The sequence below is a fragment of the Alosa alosa genome, chromosome 10 (assembly GCF_017589495.1).
Source record: "Alosa alosa isolate M-15738 ecotype Scorff River chromosome 10, AALO_Geno_1.1, whole genome shotgun sequence".
Classification (NCBI taxonomy): Eukaryota; Metazoa; Chordata; class Actinopteri; order Clupeiformes; family Clupeidae; genus Alosa; species Alosa alosa.
Window position 1 is genome coordinate 13,829,020 of NC_063198.1, and position 18,677 is coordinate 13,847,696.

An 18,677-nucleotide genomic window follows, 5' to 3' on the forward strand; every position below is an offset into this window, starting at 1 on the left:
GTCTCCACATGGGTCCCTGTGAGGCGGAGTGATCCTGTTGCCCACGCCTGCACACGCTAGGCCCGGGCCTGTGGAGGGAGTTTACTCCACACGTGAATCACATTGTTTCCTTCCGTCTACGGCTAATTGGATTAAAGCCGCTTGATCCGCTGGTACCTTCTGGAGCAGCCGTGTCCTCACACAACCACGGAGTGCTACTGTTTCCACCATGTCTACCTGCGGGAATGCAGCCCAGTCCTGCTGCTTGCTTGCGTGACCTGGGTCTCGTTTTCTCAGGTTGCTCATCATTCTTTCTCTGTAGATGCTAAGGTAAGTTACTGACTTTGTGATATGTGATTTTTATGTACAAACCTGTGGAAATGTCTTTGCAATCCTTGACAGACTTTTGTTCTGCTGGAATGTGGAGCTATGAATATTCAGTTTAGGGACACTGTAGACTTGAAAGAAACAAGAAAGTAGGCTAAGTAAGGTCATGTAAAATATATCCTGATTGTAAGATAAATTTATAGAGAGAGGATGACTTTTTGTTATTGAAGAATTGTGATTTTGTAGCTAGCTGACAACTATATGGATCTTTTACCATCGTCTGGTTCATTTTCAATAACTTTAGGCAGGATATATTTTGACTTACATGCTTACATTTGTTTGAAATGTGTAACTAATCTAATCTCTCAGTACATCTGTAGACTGTATTGTTTGAATAAGCGATTGCAGATTGTATTGTTTGAATAAGCAAGCTCAATCAGTGATTATGTCTACTGGGAAAGAATGGCTGCAAATAATCACAAGCACTGAAATGAAGAGCCCAATTGAAATATTGAAATTAATATCACATAGATGTACCATGTATTTTCTGTGCCAGTCTGAGTAAGCTGTGACTCCTAAAGTCCCCCCATGCTGATGTGGATAGGTGTTTGACCAAACACACCCACCAAGGGAAATACAGCAAAAAATGAAGGTTAAGCATTTGATACCAAAGAGAAATATATATAATAATAATAATAATAATAATAATAATGCAGGACCTTCTCTTTTGTTTTTACCTTTGCACCTGGCCTAAGCATAGGTGGGATGTGCATGTAACCACTCTACCAGACCAAGCCTTTGATACCCCCACCACCATCCAATTTGGATTGAAGGGGTGAGATTGACAGTGACACAAACTGACTGTATTAGCCTATTTTCTTGGATGGGAGGTCCCATTACTCACACAGCATAATCCTGACCTCACAGCTTAAGTGTACTGCACATGTTGCACAAAGCAGCTGTGACCAGGCCCTATAATAGGCTCAATGGACTCCTGTGTGGTGGAGATGCTGCTGCTGCTGCTGGCCTCTAGGTGGCGCTGTGGGAGCATAGCATCCAGCATAGCATGCGTGGTCTGGTATGTAGGGCATCGTAGGTGACTGCTCACAGGCCAGGACACCCATGGGGCAGCTGACCAAAATTAAATCAGATGGTTGGAGCGAACACAGACATCAGTGTGCACAGAATCCCGAGGATTTCACTAAGGAAAGCTGCTCTGCAGCCACGCTAGTGCAAAGAGGCAGGGATGGTCTTTCCTCGTTGCTCTTCAGCATCCTCACTATTCACACTGTTTCTGGCTTGCTGTGTCCTGTAGGCAAGGCCCATAGGAGGGGACGTGTGGTGACCATGACAGACAGGAGATTTGGTGAGTTTCATATGGCTACTGTCTGACAGAAGACAGGGACGATTGACTATCACTGTAATTATTCATTTGATTACATGTTACTGCTGTATATGCATATTCACACTGAATCCATACTTTCCTCTGTCAATGTCTTAGTGACAGTGTCAACTCACCAATTTTCAACCAGATTGACAAGAGAACAGTAATGTGAACAGCCACTATTATTTTAATGACATAATTCCGCTGTGGATAGTTTCTTCTAATCCATCCCCAGGCAGAAGATTGTCCGAGGGTTCAGAGTTGCCCGCTCAGATGGAGGCCAGGATAGGTGTAGAGCCCTCTCGACATTCAACCACGCACCATGAGCGGGTCACTCTAGTGGTGGACGGCACCCACTTTGTTGTGGATCCAGCTTTATTCACTGCCCACCCGGACACCATGCTGGGGAGGTAAAAGCCAGACACCACAAATTCTTTGTTAAATTGGTTGTTGTGAATTTTCCTTATATTTACACTGATATTCATATCGCTATGTCTCTGTTCATGATCTTGGCATACAGCAATTGTACTTTTATTTTGGAACTTTTATTGGAAATTTTATTGCCAACAAACATTTTTTCCATATGGCATTTATTACACTTATTATTAGGCAACAAGGAGATTTTTGTCAGATGACTGATTTCTGATTTCCATGTATGGAGGATATTAGTTTTTGACACAATACAAACAAACATGCTATTGTTCCTCATTTGTTCCACCATTAAACAAATAGATGAATGGGCAAATAAACCCATAATGATGGAACAAATGATCAAAACTAAAAATAGAGTTGTTTACTCTGGTGCAAGCACACAGGTTTCCTTAAGAATATTGTGGTGGCCAGCCTAAAGATTGTTCTTAAAGAAACTTTCTATACTTCAACGAATAACAACAATTCTTTGTTCAGATTACTTTTGAGGGGAGAAACATGCCAAAGGAGATATGAAAATAGACAAATTCTGAATACATGTCTTGTTTTCTGACTTGATCTTCCATGAACTGAATGTTTTGATTGTTGTTTGCAGGATGTTTGGTCCTGCCCGACAGCATAACTTCACTCGACCCAATGCAAAGGGAGAATTTGAGATGGTGGAGGGCATTAATGCAAGCATTTTCCATGTAATCTTGGTAAGTGTCTCAGACTATTTCAACAAAATAATCTTTTATAAAGTAAAATAATATATAATCATCATTACCTCTCTTGGTTGAGTAATGTACCATAGCTGGTATAATCAGTACAGTGTTTATTATTGTTAAGTTATTTGTTTGTTTGCTGCTCGGTCAGGACTACTACCGAGGGGGCATCCTGCAGTGTCCAGAGGGGGTGTCTGTGGCTGAGCTGCGGGAGGCCTGTGACTACCTCTGCATCAACTTTGACTACAACACTGTGAGATGTCGTGACCTCAGTGAGTCTCAACATTATAGAAAAGCTTAAATAAATAGAGGAATCTGATCAATTTGAAATAAATCTCTTGAAGTGAATTTTATTGTATGAGATCCCGTAAGACTAATATGAGTTGCTTTAACACCTTTGCTTCACACTGGTGTTTGCTGTATTGCTGCGTCTGAAATGGTCAATCATTCTTACCTGCTGTCATTGTCTGCTTGTAGGTGCTCTTCTCCATGAGTTGTCCAATGACGGTGCCCGTAGGCAGTTTGAGGGCTACCTGGAGGAGTTGGTGGTTCCAGCCATGGTGTCCAGCGCGCAGGAGGGGGAGAGAGAGTGCCACATAGTGGTGCTTTTAGACGACGACACTGTTGACTGGGACCATGACAACCCGCCACCCATGGGAGAGGAGTACTCTCAGAGTAAGCATCAGTAGTTCCCAATTTGATAATTTACTTGATTGAAAGTAAGATGTTCACAAATGAATGATGATCTGACTAAACCCACTCATAAGAAATGTGTATCCACAACAAAGTTGAAATTATGTTACATAGTTTAATGCCTATGGAAATCATGCTGATTCATCTGTAATTCTCTTTTCAACATGCCAAAATAGGGCAGGCATGTTATGTGATGTTATGTACATTTCCCCAGAAATCACCACCACATTAACCGTGTGTCTCTGTGTGTTGCTTGCAGTCATATACAGCACCAAACTGTACCGCTTCTTCAAGTACATTGAGAATAGAGACGTGGCCAAAGCCCTGCTAAAGGAGCGAGGTCTGAAGAACATACGCATCGGCATCGAGGGTGAGGACCAGGCAGCAGCACTGGGGGCAGCAGAACAGCATATATGAAGATAGGTGTAGGAACACTATAACAGTTTCAGTTAAATGTGTGCTTTGTGTGTGCAACCAAGAATTTCTCATATGTTGAAATGGTGAGTTGCAATTTATGGATAAAGGGAGGAAGAGGAAGAGCAGAGTAGAGTACCATTTTAAAATGAAATTAAAACAGTAAATATAAAGAGACAAATGCAGTTTGATTTTTGTTTTTCATTAGATCTAATTAGATTAGATTGTTCACATTTTGCGCTTGACCCTCCAATATCCCAGGGTACCCCACATGCAAGGAGAAAGTGAAGCGGCGTCCAGGCGGCCGGTCAGAGGTCATCTACAACTACGTGCAGAGGCCGTTCATCCACATGTCGTGGGAGAAGGAGGAGGGCAAGAGTCGCCACGTGGACTTCCAGTGCGTGCGCAGCAAGAGCGTGCCCAACCTCACGGCCGCTATGGCCGAGGGTCCGACGCGCTCCGGAGCCACACCCACCCCACAGGTGGACGAACTGGACCGTCTGAACGGACCCTCTCCTCAGCCCACGGCTGTGTTCATGCCCAGCAATGAGAGTCGAGATGTTTGAAGAGGGGCGTGTGTGTGTGTGCTTTTCTAAGAGAAAACTGTATATCACAGTTGTTGTTTGATAGTATTTGTATGCACAGATGAAGCATTTTGAAATAACATAAATGGATGTATGAACTGACATTTGTACCATATGAAAAGGTCATCGACATGCAGTTCATGTGGACGTTTTAGGAGTTAACAGAGTCATCGTAAAAAAAAACTAGTTTAGAAGAGACTTAAGATGTGAAGGAATGTGACTAGTGTCGATGCTTAAGCCACTTTGTCTTCAGAGTGCCCCCTAGTGTCAAGCCTGAGCTCATGAGGGAAGAATAGTCAAGAGGAGAATATGTGTCCTTTATGCAGATTTCTGCATTTTTACAAGAAGTCCACTGAGTGAACTCCACTCCATGTATACACTTTTTTAATAGATTGACATTTATGTGAGTTTTTGTAAAGCTATTTTGTATTCAATTTAAGGGGAATAGATTGTCAAGATGAATTAAATTGATGTGACAAGGAATTTCAGTGTAAAAGAAAAAAACATCTGCATCTGACAATTGACTGCATTAAAATCGCAGTGTGAGACTATAATTATTATTTGGTTAGATAGTTTAATCATTGCTTACACATTTCAGATGAAAGTTAAACGAAAATAGAAAATATAGCATTATGGTGAAAAATAGTTTTATTGAACTCTGTAATATGTATTGCTCAACGTGGAATTGATCTATCCAGATCCATCAAGGGCTTAGAAATGTACAGACATAAACACTTCACACTTTGAAACCTACCCAACCATTCATAAAGCATGCAAACTCAATCTAGCAAAACACTGTTAAGATGCTTTTGGTATATAGCTTGTGCACACAAAGGTAAAAGTATTTCGGCTACCAGCCTCAGGTCAATCCATATCATACACATATACACACACGTTCGGAATGCTTAAATGATGTAACCAAACTGTTTCAAAACTGTTTCACTTAGGGCCTATTCAGACCACAAGCGTGGCGACTGCGTGTCAGCTGTGTTACCTCTGCCTGCGTGACATGAACGTCTCAGGTGAAAACGTGTGCATGCTAGAAATAGGACCGGTGCCTATTTTTCACGCGACACTCAAGCGTGTTGGAAGCTTTTCCATTCAAAAGAGACAGGGAAGAGATGTTTTAATAGGCAGACTGGCCGCAGCAGCGGTGCATCAGAGACGTTTCTGTATGAATGCACATATAAAATGCGACACAGCAGCCACGGAACACAGACTGAATACACACACCATGCTTGCGGTGTGATTAGGCCCTTAGAAGGTAATAGATGGCAAAAAGGAATCCCAATTCTTATGAACTAGAGGCCATAGCTAAAGACAAAGGTCCAGTTGGCTGGGAATCAAAATGAGCTCTTAAACCCATGACCTTCCATGAGAAGGTCAGAGAAATGTCACACCCCATACACAAACACAGAGATGAAATTATTGTGTGAAAGCAGAACACTGTTAATAATATTCCACATATCAAAATATAAATACAGTGTGCCTAAAAAAACACAGATACAAAATGCCATCACTTTTTCATCTGAAGTGCTTTCAAATCTAGAACCTAAGAAATAACACAAAATTCACATCATTCTGTGAAAGAATTTACAAAGATGATGAGTGGGCCACAAAGATGATCACAGAAAGTCTACTGTACCTGCTACCTGTGACAAGTACCGCTCCACCTAGTGGTGCTTCTGTAAAGGGAAGAAAGAGGCTATGGATAACTAAATGCCATAGTCAAGTGAAAGGACGACATCCCCATGGACCACATAACCCAATATCATTCAGCTGTCCATGTAATAAGCAAAAAGAGATACACAAAGCACAGATAATATTGTATAATGTTCATAAATACTTCAGCTACAAAATGTTGAAAGTGCCTTTTAAAACGGTAAGGTGAAGTCAAAAACTTCAGGAAAGGTCAAGAATCCAACACAGAACTAGTTTGAGAATATATGAATCCCCTTAAATACGTTCTCCATATTTCCCTGATGTTTCGTCCTGAATAGTGTTAATTAATTTCACAAGTAGAAATGTAGTTCCCCTCCCATCTTTAAAAAACAATAACAAATTAAATGACTGACAAAATCATATAAAAGAGGAATAACCAGAGAGGCCCTTATAAATTCTGCATAAGTAAAGCAAAGGGGTCTCTTTGGCAAGACAGGACATGACAGTATAACAGTTAAAAGGCATACAGTATAAGAAAAAAAAGTTTGATTCAAAAATATATATTATTTTTATCAAAAGATCTGCATCAGCTATGAATTGTCAACCAGTCAAACTATCAAACTACCATCATGATAATATAAAAATATAGAACTACAGCAATAACTGTTCTTTGGGTACAATCCAGCAATGATCAAAAAAGTCGCGTCGCTTCAGCTTAAAGAAATATTTCACAAGTAGAAAGAACAATTACTAATACTACCTCATGGTAGTACCAAAACAAACGAAAGTAATAGATAAAGGCATACTTGATTCACTAGTCTCGCACTGTGTGACTCCACAAGGCATATACAAATTATTCCTGGAAAAAGGGGGTGGTTCTTTCCATTTTTGGCATTCGCGGGTGATCTCATCAGCCCGGATAAAAAATCTTTTTTTAAAACTGCACGAGCAACAGCAGCAGAAGAGCAGGATTATGAGTGGAGCTTGTTCTCTGCCAGGTCTGTCTGTGGTTTCCTGTGGTGGGGCTCCGAAACCAGCCTCGTCAGGGTGGAGTACAGTTCAGTGCAGCAACCAGTTCACAACAAGAGCCTCTACACACACACACACACAGGCATAAGCAGCACCCTTTTGAGCAGTCAGTCACATAGTGGCAATAAGGGAGGTGAGGGCACACGTGGAGATTCAGCACGCACACAAACGCAGTAATGTAAGGAGACCATTTGGGACACACAGTGCAAATGGAAACTCTTACAACCCCCCCAAGGCAGGAGGAGAGAAGCTAAACAGTTGTGGCAGACAGTGCCAGCCATTGTTCATTGTTGTGTTCTCCATGCAGCCCCATTGGTCCTAAGGCTTCGAGGAAAGTGGACAGACTGAGTGAGAGACCGCCATGCGCGCTATGCGTGTAACACTCACACAAATGAATCAATTGAATCCATACATCCCCAAACTTCAGCCACAGCACAACTGGTCAAGGCATCCGTAAGCATAATCCACAGGGCGGACTGAAGGAGCGTGAGAGAGGAGTGTTGACAAGCTATGGGTGGAGTTAGAGATGGGATAACCGAAGAAGAAGGAAAGGATCCAGGGCAGGAATGGTCCATGGAGAAAAGGAGAGGATGTACTTCCTTTATCTCTTCCCTCCCCTCATGTACGAGGGGATGGCTCCACGGGCGGTGAGGCCTTCAAAGCGCTTGTAGGTGTAGTTGATGAAGACCCAGTCCTTGTTCTTGTAGTCTGCCTCACAGTGGTTGCTTGCAACAACAGGAGCTGAAAGGAAACAGATCAGGGTCACTCTCACGTTTTTCAGCAAAGTATAAATATTCTTACTTAAAGCAATATTAAAACACTTTTAAATCAATAAGTGCAGAGATATACAATTCATAGACATTCATAGTAGCTTAAATATAGTAGGTGCTTACAATAGTTTCAATTCAAATGATACTGCACAATAAAATTATTTACATTAAGTGGTTATAATGGTGATAATATGATACAGTATGTACAGTGCACCACCACATCAATGAATGGACAGATTGAAACATTACAAAAGAACTGCAGTTTCACAATAGTTGTCACTCTTTGTTCCTAACAATGTCCATTTTATGACTTGTACAGACAACAAATAACAAATAACAAAAACATAAAATATGAATACATTTTATACATAACATTAAACATAAAATATACATTTTACACATAACTGCTTGCACAATTTTAGCCCAAACACTGCTTTAGTCCCCATACTGGTGCCATTGAAATTAAACAATACAGCTTTTTAAACCAGCTGTGCCTGCCGAGTAGCTCAGCAGTGGTCACATGTGTACAAAGTGCCACTTTTATGCTTTGAGTCTTTTTATTGTGCTCTTCCTTGCGCCGACAGCACTACTGTTGCCACCACCAACACTACTACAATCAGCAACATTCCCCTACCATTTCCTTTATGATGCTTTTTGACTCATGACTTTTATAGACTCGTGATCAGAGCAAAAAAGACCCTTGCAGACATATTCCATGTTGCCACTGATTATCTAATTCCATGGTGTTTAGATTTGGTCTAAAATGGGCTTTAAAGTCAGCATGAGACTGGAAACATGATGAGACAGTGCTGTTGTCAGGCTAGTTTCTTACCTGCGGGTTGCAGAATGTCAGACTCTGGGAATTCGTCAAAGTTGGATGTGTCATCAATGCTCTTGATCTCAATTGGAATGGCAGCTGGCCTCTCCCTAAACAAACATAGGACATCACTTATAATGAGATCGAAACCCCAGTAGGTAAACTAACATTAACAAATTGCCAATACAAGTATACAAGTGAGAGCAGATAGAATAGACAACTGATGAATATCGGCAAGAAAACTACTTTCCATAAAATAATAGCCAAAAATAATAAAATAATAGAGTTTAAGTGATGCTTGGTGGTGTTTAAACTGTGCCCATGTCTCTCAGTATCAGTCATGGTATATTTATCTGGCAGTGACGGTGAAGACGAAAGTGGAGTGAAATGGCTTTGCTGTACCTGATGTGGTCATAATCCACACCCTCAAAGAAAGGGTTCCTCTTAATCTCTTCCACACCAGAAGCACCAATGCGATGTTCCCATTCACAGCAGAATCTGTAAAATACAATGCTCATAAACTGTTGTATTCTAAGCTGCATTACCAGAGATATAAAAAAAACCTGTCTGATTGAAAAAAATCCTGGAAAGTCTCTTGGACAAACAGCCAGCCTTGATTCTCTTTACGGACTTTATAAATGCCATTGATCATTGTGTCCCACTGCATTAGTCTGATGAGAGATGAGAGGCCCGTGGCCGAAGCCAACCTGAGAATGAGGGCCTTGGCCCTCTCGGAGATGGGCACCTCAGGAGGGAACACCAGCGTCTCCTTCCAGTTCATCACCTTCTTGTAGGTCTCCTGCGGCGTCTCTGAGCAGAACGGAGGATAGCCTGTGGAGAGGGTTGCCGTGACAGCACAGCCAAACAAAGCCAGCCATTTCATCAAGCAGATTTGGGAGGAGTACACTACATGCACACATGGCCAGGGGTGTGTGTCCAGGCAAGGCCACTGACCCATAGAGACTAATGAAAATTGCTTATGCCAGCTCTACATCAAAAACAACGTCCTGGCGGCACCAGCAATGCTAGTTGTGGGTTCAGCGAGGAAGTACAAGCTGCTCTGTGCCACAAGTCTGCTTTGCTGCACTGTTACCCCACTTTGATAAAGCAAATCCTGGAGTATGAGTATGCGTATGAGAATGTCAAATTGAAATATCCAAATTGAATTGTGATCTTACCAATGAGCATCTCGTACATGATGACTCCGAGGCTCCACCAATCACAGAGCTTGTTGTAGCCTGTCTGCATGAAGACCTCAGGAGCGATGTAGTCGGGGGTGCCCACTGTGGAGAAAGCCTGGTGGGACAAAGAAGAAAGACTGAGCAGGAACATCACTCAAACACTATTCACATAATGGCAGCAGGAGTTTGAATATGTATTAGTATACAGCAGTGGTTCTCAAACTTTTTCTTTCATTCTCCACTTTGATCAAGGGGGCATTTTCGAGCCCCACCTGTCCCTCATCGCTCTAAGAAAGTGGTAGGTCAAGCTTAAAAAGTTCTAAATATATCCTCTTCAGCAGAGTTAAAATCAGCTGGTGCTGAAGATATAATAATAAATAAATACATAATGTGCCATTGTAAATTAAACACAAATATTTCTGTTTTCCAGCAACATATTAGGAAGCATAGGCCAATATTTTACAGCATTGTACAATATATTCAATGAAATACCACCATGCTGCATTAAATGGATCCATAATCCAGTCATACTGAGCACTGCTGGTTGGGAAATATTTTTGAAATAAACTTTGTGATGTAGGCCTACTGTTTAATACATGGGATCACAAGAGTGGCTACCGAATCAGACTTTTCAGCGATTTCACTCAGATTCTCAAAGGCATAATACTGTCGCGATCGAGGCGACTGTCCCATACCTCAAGTTTTTTGGTGAATGCAGTAATCTTTTCTGCTAGGTGAGGTAGGTGCTTGTCTTTGCCTTGTAACTAGAGATTTAACTCATTGAGCTTTCCAAATATATCGCTAAGATAGGTCAGCTTCGTCAAGAAATGTTCATTAGTGAACGTGCTTGCAGATTCAAACATGCGCTCTTCCTCCAAGAAGAGGCGACTCGGAGCTCAAACACGCGTGACAGCACTTTACCTCGGGAAAGCCACCTTGCCTCGCTGTGAAACAGTACAGCCTTTTGGTCAGCTCCCATCTCCTCGCAAAGTGCGGAGAATCTCGCAAAGTGCGGAGAATAGACACGCTTTTAAGGGCTGGGTCTTGATGAAATTCAACCACTCTCACAAACCTCGTTCAAAATCTCATTCAGGTCGGGACTAACTAAGCTGCCTTGACACGAGCGCTTCCCTATGAATAACACAGTGCGTCTATTGCGCATCGGGTGCTACCTGGGCCTAGGCTACAGATAAAAAAAACTCCTGTTTTTCACGTCAGTTCACGCCCCACCGGGCATGTCTCCGCGACCCACAGTTTGAGAAACGCTGGTATACAGTAACATCACATAGAAGCAAGAGTATGACTTTTAGACAAGTAAAGAAAATGGACTCATGTTTCTGCCAAATAGTAATGTTGTAACAGCAAGTTTCTTCAAGTCATCAGCTAATCACAGAGTATTATTGACAGCTCAATATAAGTACTTAAGACACAAGTATGAACAAGTCTGTCTTTCCTTTGTTATGTATGCTTCATGTGTCTGGCAACACGAGTGTTGTGACATTAAGTCGCAGAAAACAAAACCTTGCCATTGGGTGTGCTGGGGAACTCAAGAGAGTGCTTAAGACTCCAGACTGAGTGGGTGTAACAGTATGGGAACCGAAGGCTGGTTAAACTGAGTCACTCGACTCCAGCTTACCAGCTGCCGACGATTCCTCTTCCAGGTCTCAGCCTTCCTCTTGGAGTTCATGTTCTGAGAAGCTGTTGAGGAAGAGCAGACACCACAAAACACCCAGTGACTAAACAGCTTTTTCAATGCTTTATATGAAAAGGATCCCTTTTACTATTAATAGTACATTCCAGCCACATGTTAAAGGAGAAATCTGGGGACTTTTCACACAGATCTCCGTTTGTCATGGTCACCGAGTACTGTCGTAGGTCACCGAGTACTGACTTATTTTACACTTCAGCTAAATAATAATGACATAAACCAGGTTGTTCTTTTAGCTCAAAAGACTAGTCTTCATTTCTCTTGTTGAAACCAGCCCTTTGAGAAATGTACATTTTATATTATTTCAGGGGGAAAGAAGGATGAAGAGGGAGATTTTGACACATACTGAAGTCGTTGGACAGACTATGGTTGAGATTCCTGTAGAATTCTGTGCGATGGGCCTTCTTGAGTCCTGTGCATAGACCAAAGTCTGACAGCTTGACGTGGCCCTGTAACAGGATATACAGAAGTAGCACTAAAATAAACAGTTTGTGATTCAGTGATTGGAGAATTGAAGTCATCGTAACAGGGGAAGTCAAAAATAATTCCCTGCCATTAGGGCTGTGTATTGATACATATCACAATACATGGGTTATGATTCAATATTATTGCAAAATATTTCAATACTGTGCGAAAGGCAATGTATTGCGATTGTTAATCAGTTTTTCTAAAATTAAAGAAGATACCATCATGCGCATCAAATGTAAGTAAAAAAAAAAGCTTTTGCAAACAATTCAGTACACTGTACAGTACAGTTCTGCCTATGTCAATAACAAAATGAAGTGTTTGCATGTAAACTATTGAAAAAAAAAAATCAATCAATATTATGTTTTTGAAAATCGATACAGTCTTGCCAAATAACGATATTTACACCCCTACCTGCCATGCAGGTCATGCAGTTGCCATACATTAGGTAGACAAAAACATTACACACATCTTGTGACAAACACATGTATACAAAACCCCAGAGCTACTTTCTAAGGAAGTGTATAAAACTTCAAACAAAATACCCTGCACTCGTGAGCAAAGGTGCTAGACACACAAAAATGAAATAGTCAAGAAAACTTGTCTGCAGACTTTAATCCATGCTAGATTCACGCTAGATGACTGAAAGCTTGGCTTTTCATTATTAAGGAAGTGTATGGACAAATATGGTGAGGTTGTGAAAACTGACTTCCCCAAGGAGGATGCGAAAATCATGATTTCATCTCCTCTACTCAGAATACACTGAGAAGCGAGCATTAGGTCATACTTAGCATCTCAGAGTTCATTTGAAACCTTGAACTTGTCTGTCTGTCTCAGACTGTGTGTGGGCGACAACGTCATGGCCTAGTGCGAAGTGCTAGGTCTGTGAAAGAACACTCCCCCCCACCCCCCACCCCCACCATGCTACAATTAATGTAATGCATTTGCATTGGAAAATATGTCAATTTCGCCAGCTAGCATATATGCAAACAAACAAACACACACACAAACATACACGCATACACCCACACACACACAGACCTTTGAGTCCAGCAGCAGGTTGTCTGGTTTGATGTCCCTGTGGATGAAGCCCAGCTGGTGGATGGAGTCGATGGCCAGCACGGTCTCCGCCACGTAGAACTGCGTCTCCTCCTCCGTCAGGGTGTCCTTTTTCATCAGCAGTGTCATCATGTCCCCTGTGGTGGTGTAGGGAAGGGAAGGGAGGCCACACTGCTCATCAGTTGGCCATTTCCAAAACTATGCAAACTCTGAGCCTGTCACAATGCCCCCACTTGTTCCACACCCAAATCCTTTGGCTCTTAAAGTGTGGCATCATGCTTGGCCCAAGTGCGTGTCCAATTTCTCAAATGATAGACATATGGCCATTCCCAGCCCTTATGCCATGATTCATGGGAAGAGATCTATGACTGGGTGCACTATCCCACTATGTACTTCATTAAAGTCACTTTGCGTTTAAAGTCCCAAAAATGATTCTGTATTATCACAAGCAGTTTTATAAATGTTTAACTTGACCACTGCCCTTCAGTTTATCTGAATGTCTCAAAAATGAAGTCACTATTTATAAGCTGTTTATAAGATGAAGTCACTGTTTATAAGCATTTTAATTTGATCATCCAACCTAACAGCATTTTAAGACAGTAAATCAAGCCAGCCAGGTTCATTTCCATAAACGAACTTTCTCAGCTTTTCCCAGCTGAGTCAAATGCTAAAACTTTCCATAAAAAACTGAACTAATGCTGCAGACCCAGAGCAACAGGGAGGAGACACATTTGTGTCAAAATTCCAATCTCACGAGATACACACATGCACAAAACATGGCAGTTCCTGACCCACACAAATGAATTCACACACATGGTACATGTAGATAGATACACTTACTTACCTACTTACATATTCATTTGGCAGATGCTTCTATACAAAGAGACTTACATATGTCAATACTTACAAGGGCCAGTTTCCACAAAACAACTCTGGATTAAGTTCCTTCCTCAAGAACACATGGGTGACAGCCGGGAATTGAACCGTTAGCCATTATGCTACCACTGCCCCACTGCCACTGTACTACCCTGGACCAGTTACAGCTGCTACAGGCCAGACACTCACCCCCTGGCAGAAACTCCATTAGAAGGTAGAGGTTCAGCTTGTCCTGGAAGCTATAAAACATCTTGACCACCCACAGACTGTCAGCCTGCACCAGTATATCCCTCTCCGCTCGGATATGGCCAACCTGATGACACAGGGAGAATGGTCAGTCCATGACCATCAGATTCTGGCATGCTGAGAATGGCCAATTAGCCCTTTTCACAAGATGGGGCCGCTGTGTAAATCCACTTCCTGTGGAACGGCACAGTCCCATAGACAGCAAAAGAAAAGTCCACAGGAAAGACAAAAGCAGGAAGACGTTTTACCCTGCCAATTAAGGCATCATTAACATCAACAAGGCCGGACACCTGGACACTGTGAAATAGGCTTATTGTTTGTTTCAATTATGCAACTCTAAATCATCCCTCCTCAAAAAATATACTCTTTGTACCTTCATGCAAGACATTGACTGGCTCAGTAGCTCAGTAGTCATACACATACAGTATCTATCTACATATATCCACACTTTTTTTTTTTGCTTCACGATCGACCAGGAGTGATGTATCTCTCTAGGAATGTGTGTAAATAGAGCTGGATGAGGGTAACACACAGGGAAAACATGCGATAACTGTTCAACAAATATCATCATGGCCGCAGCGCATGGCCAGCTCCCGGCTCCTACCTGTTCCTTTTCCAGCATGTCTGCTTTACGGAGGATTTTCATAGCATACACATGACCTGTGTCCTTCTTTTGAACCAGGCGCACCTTAAGGGGAGAGGTCAAAGAAGACCAGATGTTGGCATTAAATGTAAACACATACATGTACCAAAATTCTACCAAACATACCAACCACTCAAGTTGATCCAAGTTGATAATTCAAGATACCCATTATATACTGGCTCCATACAACTCATTCACTCAAATACTTAAATACAAATTCAAGGTGGAAACGTATGTACCTCTCCAAAAGCACCTCGTCCAATCACTTTGAGGGATTCAAAGTCATCCAAACCCAATCTTGTCCTCTTGAGCCGCAAGAACTCTGTCTCCTTCCGGGCATGCTCAGAACGCCTCATACGCTTCTGTTGCACACACACAAACACATACACAACTGCACATTGAGTGTGTGTGTGTGTGTGTGCATGTAAAATGTTCATTTGTGCATATAGGTGTTGACATTATCTCTGTTTTTTGTGTGTGTGTGTGTGTGTGTGTGTGTGTGTGCGAGCATCTACCAACCTCCTCTTCAGGCAGCCCCTCTTCATCCATGACCTTCTCCAGCTTCTGCTGCCTGTTGACACATATTTGACATTCAGTTTCATCACCTCACACACCCTCCTAAAAAAGCAGAAGCTTGCTTTCATAATTAAACCATCTCTGGCTTGCGTCATTCCGCCAGCAAGCTCACAGCATAGACTATATTCTCTGTCTGGTATTTCCTCTTCAGGCATGACTGGCTCAACTAAAACAGGCATTTATTTAATACCATGGTGCTTTTAAGGAAGCAGAAGTAGCCAAGCTTCCTACAGACACAAGAGACCCTGGGAAAACTCAATTGAGTCCCTCGTCAGATATCCTCCTCCAATGCCGGGTTAGCTGTGACTTTGGGCAAAGACTTCAGGAAATGGAAAAATGTCTAACAAAAACATCACTTAATAAACATGTTACTGTACTCCTCCTTAGCAGCACTTAGTAGTAATGGTGTGGTTAAGAGTTGGGACACAGAGAAAAAATGACTCAACGTAGGCTAGCTGTGTTCTGAGAGGCCGGAGGATATAAGCCATGCGCACCATCCTCTCATTTCATGTTGCTAAGAAAAGGCTCCTCACTGAGTTTGCATAATAGTTGTGCAAGACTGAGTAAAAGTATAACTATGAGTGCCCTCGTCTGCGAGATCATGGCAAAGACTATGCTAAAAAAATAATATATACTGGCTAACTTTTCATTGCTTTTCGTAAGGGACTCATTTACATCAAGCTCTATATAAAAACACTTCATAATCTGTGATTTAGTTACACCTTTGTTCATTTGTCTGCTTTGTATAATATCTAGCAAAACCTGGACTGTTTAACTACAAAACTGATACACAGGTTAACTGCCTTTCCGACTGGACAAAGACAAACAGCAGGAGACTAGTCTGAGAGAAATGGCACCTTGCATGTTGGAGCAACACTGATGACTTTCAATGTAAAGGACTACACCTGGCAATGCATTGCCATTCACATAAAATCTTTCCATTTAGGCTACTTTAATTCCAGAAGAATGTTGTTTTGCTGATACAGAAAACTTGCAATAAAGGTGCACAGCAAAAGCAATTAAATAAATTGCATGACATGACATACAATATACAGTCTGGATTATAACAGTTTGCATGTATGTGTGGCCCACAATGCAGTACTAGTGCCCTCCTGGGTAAACTGAGAGAGTGCATGGAATTTGTGAGGGTATTTATTTGCATTCCCCAACTTCCTCTCATGCGGGCCATACCTCATTTCCCTCTCCTCATGCTGGGCAATCAGGTTACTGTAGAAGTTTTCCAGGGTCACCTTGGCCATGGTCACTCTCTCTTTTGTGTGGTTACTCATTGAGGAGCCAGAAGAGTGACCTCTCGTTGCCATGGTTTTCTGTAAAACATAACAGCAGCCAAGTTTAGGACTTGAAAAAGAAACACATAAACTTACTTGACAGTTGAATTCAGAGACAGATAAGGACTTTGCCTAGATGGCAGATGTCCCCTAGAATCCAAAATAAATCTAAATGCTCTGCTGAATGCTTGTGTTAATCTCAGATGTGTGATTCACACAGATCTATGCTCAGACTATCTTCACATTTCACTGCCATCAGCTGAGCAAATCAAGTGGGTGTGAGTGCAAAGTGACAGCCCAAGGACGCGTTTTGTCCCGTCCACTTAAGCTAAATTGCACGTGTCCGTACGGGTGGTGTGCGCACAATTCCATAAGATAGCTTATGCCAGTCTCAGGCAATAGGCTGCGAAATGTTTAGAGACCGTTTCCAGAAATCCGAACATATGGTTTGCGGTCTGTAATTCTCGGCTAAGGACATTCAATTATACCTAACTTTAGAAACTCCTTAAGAGCAAACATTCGGGGAGTGCATGGAATTTCAAAGCGAACATGTTTAATGATAAGTCAGTGTTATCTAGACTATCCGATTGACAACATTTTTGGAAAATACAATGGCGCTGTTTTTTTTAGCTAGAGACCGACCTTAACGATGTCACCCTCAACACCGTAAGTTTCACTGAAAATAGTCATCGACTATGGGCGACTTCAGTAATAGTATACCAAAATAAAACCAGTCCAGAGGTACAAAACACGGACAACTTTCGAAATGACACACCAATAAGAATCACAGGCTAGGCCTACAGCACGCAGTATTTTTCAACTGATGAGCAAGCGCCACATGCCCACTAAACTTCAGCGAAAAAAGGTAATAGGCTATAGCTACGACGTAGCCTAAATATATGCCTAATAACCAAACAACATTATCTAGACGCAAAATGGCACAAAATAGAAAGTTTTAAGGCTGCTGAAAATGAAGAGACAATTTTGTCTAACAATCAATAAGCCAGAAAATAATGACTGTAATAAGAGGGGTGGAGGTAGCTATTACTGCATTACTAACTCCACAGCTGAAAGGAACTTTTCCATTTTAAGTAAACATGTAACCCACATAACATAGAGAATACCAATAAAACTAGTCGAATTTGAAACATACCAGAAGTGGTAACGTTGGTCAAAATTTACAGCGTGATGAAGCGAGATGAAGTGCTTTGTTCTAATAGCTACTCGAAAGAGCGGATTGCTGCCAACTTCCCAGAGCAACTCTGCAAACTACCACGCAACGGGGTTCTTAATAAGACCACTCCGTTGTATTAACTTCAATATTCCACTCATAACTTAATAACGGATTTGGTATCTCCTCAAAAAAATTCATGCTCTGTAAACTTCAGAAACAGGCAACTTCCCTTTTTCGTGATGACGATATCCACCAGAAACGCCCCTCCCCACCCATCAAAGAGCCTCCGAATGAATCGGCTGGAGTTCAACCTGTGTTCGTGGTGATACAGATCAATGTTGATTAGGCTACTAGCCATGTGTCATTATCCTCTTCATAATGGTCCGATGAATAAAACAATCGTTATTTTATTTCACAAATTAATAATTAATTAATGTATTAATGTAGTAGAATATATATATATATATATATATATATATATATATATATATATATATATATATATATATATATATATAAAATGGGCCTAGATTAGGCATGGAGAAATAAAATAAAGCACCAACAATTGAAAACAGAAATCAGTGTCTGCTGTTGTGGGTTGAGTTTTGTAGCATTAATCATCCAAAGGCTTGACATTGTTCCGGTCTTCTTGTTAAGTTGTTGTTCGT

General features: G+C 41.6%; 2 protein-coding genes across 2 annotated transcripts; one reads left to right on the forward strand and one right to left on the reverse strand.

Moving 5' to 3' along the window:
• The first annotated feature begins 50 nt into the window (after positions 1 to 50).
• On the forward strand, positions 51 to 5,057 carry kctd20 (potassium channel tetramerization domain containing 20). Its single transcript, XM_048253989.1, has 8 exons — positions 51 to 309; positions 1,622 to 1,672; positions 1,905 to 2,100; positions 2,715 to 2,817; positions 2,975 to 3,095; positions 3,301 to 3,498; positions 3,776 to 3,886; positions 4,192 to 5,057. Exons 2-8 carry the CDS (start codon positions 1,654 to 1,656, stop codon positions 4,494 to 4,496), a joined length of 1,053 nt encoding a protein of 350 aa, XP_048109946.1. The 5' UTR covers positions 51 to 309; positions 1,622 to 1,653; the 3' UTR covers positions 4,497 to 5,057.
• Positions 5,058 to 5,144: 87 nt separating this feature from the next.
• stk38b (serine/threonine kinase 38b) lies at positions 5,145 to 18,246 on the reverse strand. Its single transcript, XM_048253988.1, has 14 exons — positions 17,989 to 18,246; positions 16,738 to 16,874; positions 15,490 to 15,541; positions 15,210 to 15,332; positions 14,932 to 15,015; positions 14,271 to 14,394; positions 13,188 to 13,342; positions 12,028 to 12,130; positions 11,610 to 11,671; positions 9,971 to 10,088; positions 9,500 to 9,623; positions 9,195 to 9,290; positions 8,808 to 8,902; positions 5,145 to 7,946 (listed from the first exon to the last, which is right to left on the reverse strand). The coding sequence occupies exons 2-14, from the start codon at positions 16,866 to 16,868 to the stop codon at positions 7,807 to 7,809; spliced, it is 1,407 nt and encodes a 468-aa protein (XP_048109945.1). The 5' UTR covers positions 16,869 to 16,874; positions 17,989 to 18,246; the 3' UTR covers positions 5,145 to 7,806.
• Between the last annotated feature and the right edge of the window lie 431 nt (positions 18,247 to 18,677).

Coding starts and splice junctions, on each gene's coding strand:
- kctd20 (XM_048253989.1), top strand. Junction 2,818..2,974: donor GCATTTTCCATGTAATCTTG/GTAAGTGTCTCA, acceptor CTGCTCGGTCAG/GACTACTACCGAGGGGGCAT. Junction 3,096..3,300: donor TGTGAGATGTCGTGACCTCA/GTGAGTCTCAAC, acceptor GTCTGCTTGTAG/GTGCTCTTCTCCATGAGTTG.
- stk38b (XM_048253988.1), bottom strand. CDS start 16,868: ATGGCAACGAGAGGTCACTCTTCTGGCTCCTCAATGAGTAACCACACA. Junction 15,016..15,209: donor GACGAGGTGCTTTTGGAGAG/GTACATACGTTT, acceptor TCTCCCCTTAAG/GTGCGCCTGGTTCAAAAGAA. Junction 8,903..9,194: donor GTGGATTATGACCACATCAG/GTACAGCAAAGC, acceptor ATGTTTGTTTAG/GGAGAGGCCAGCTGCCATTC.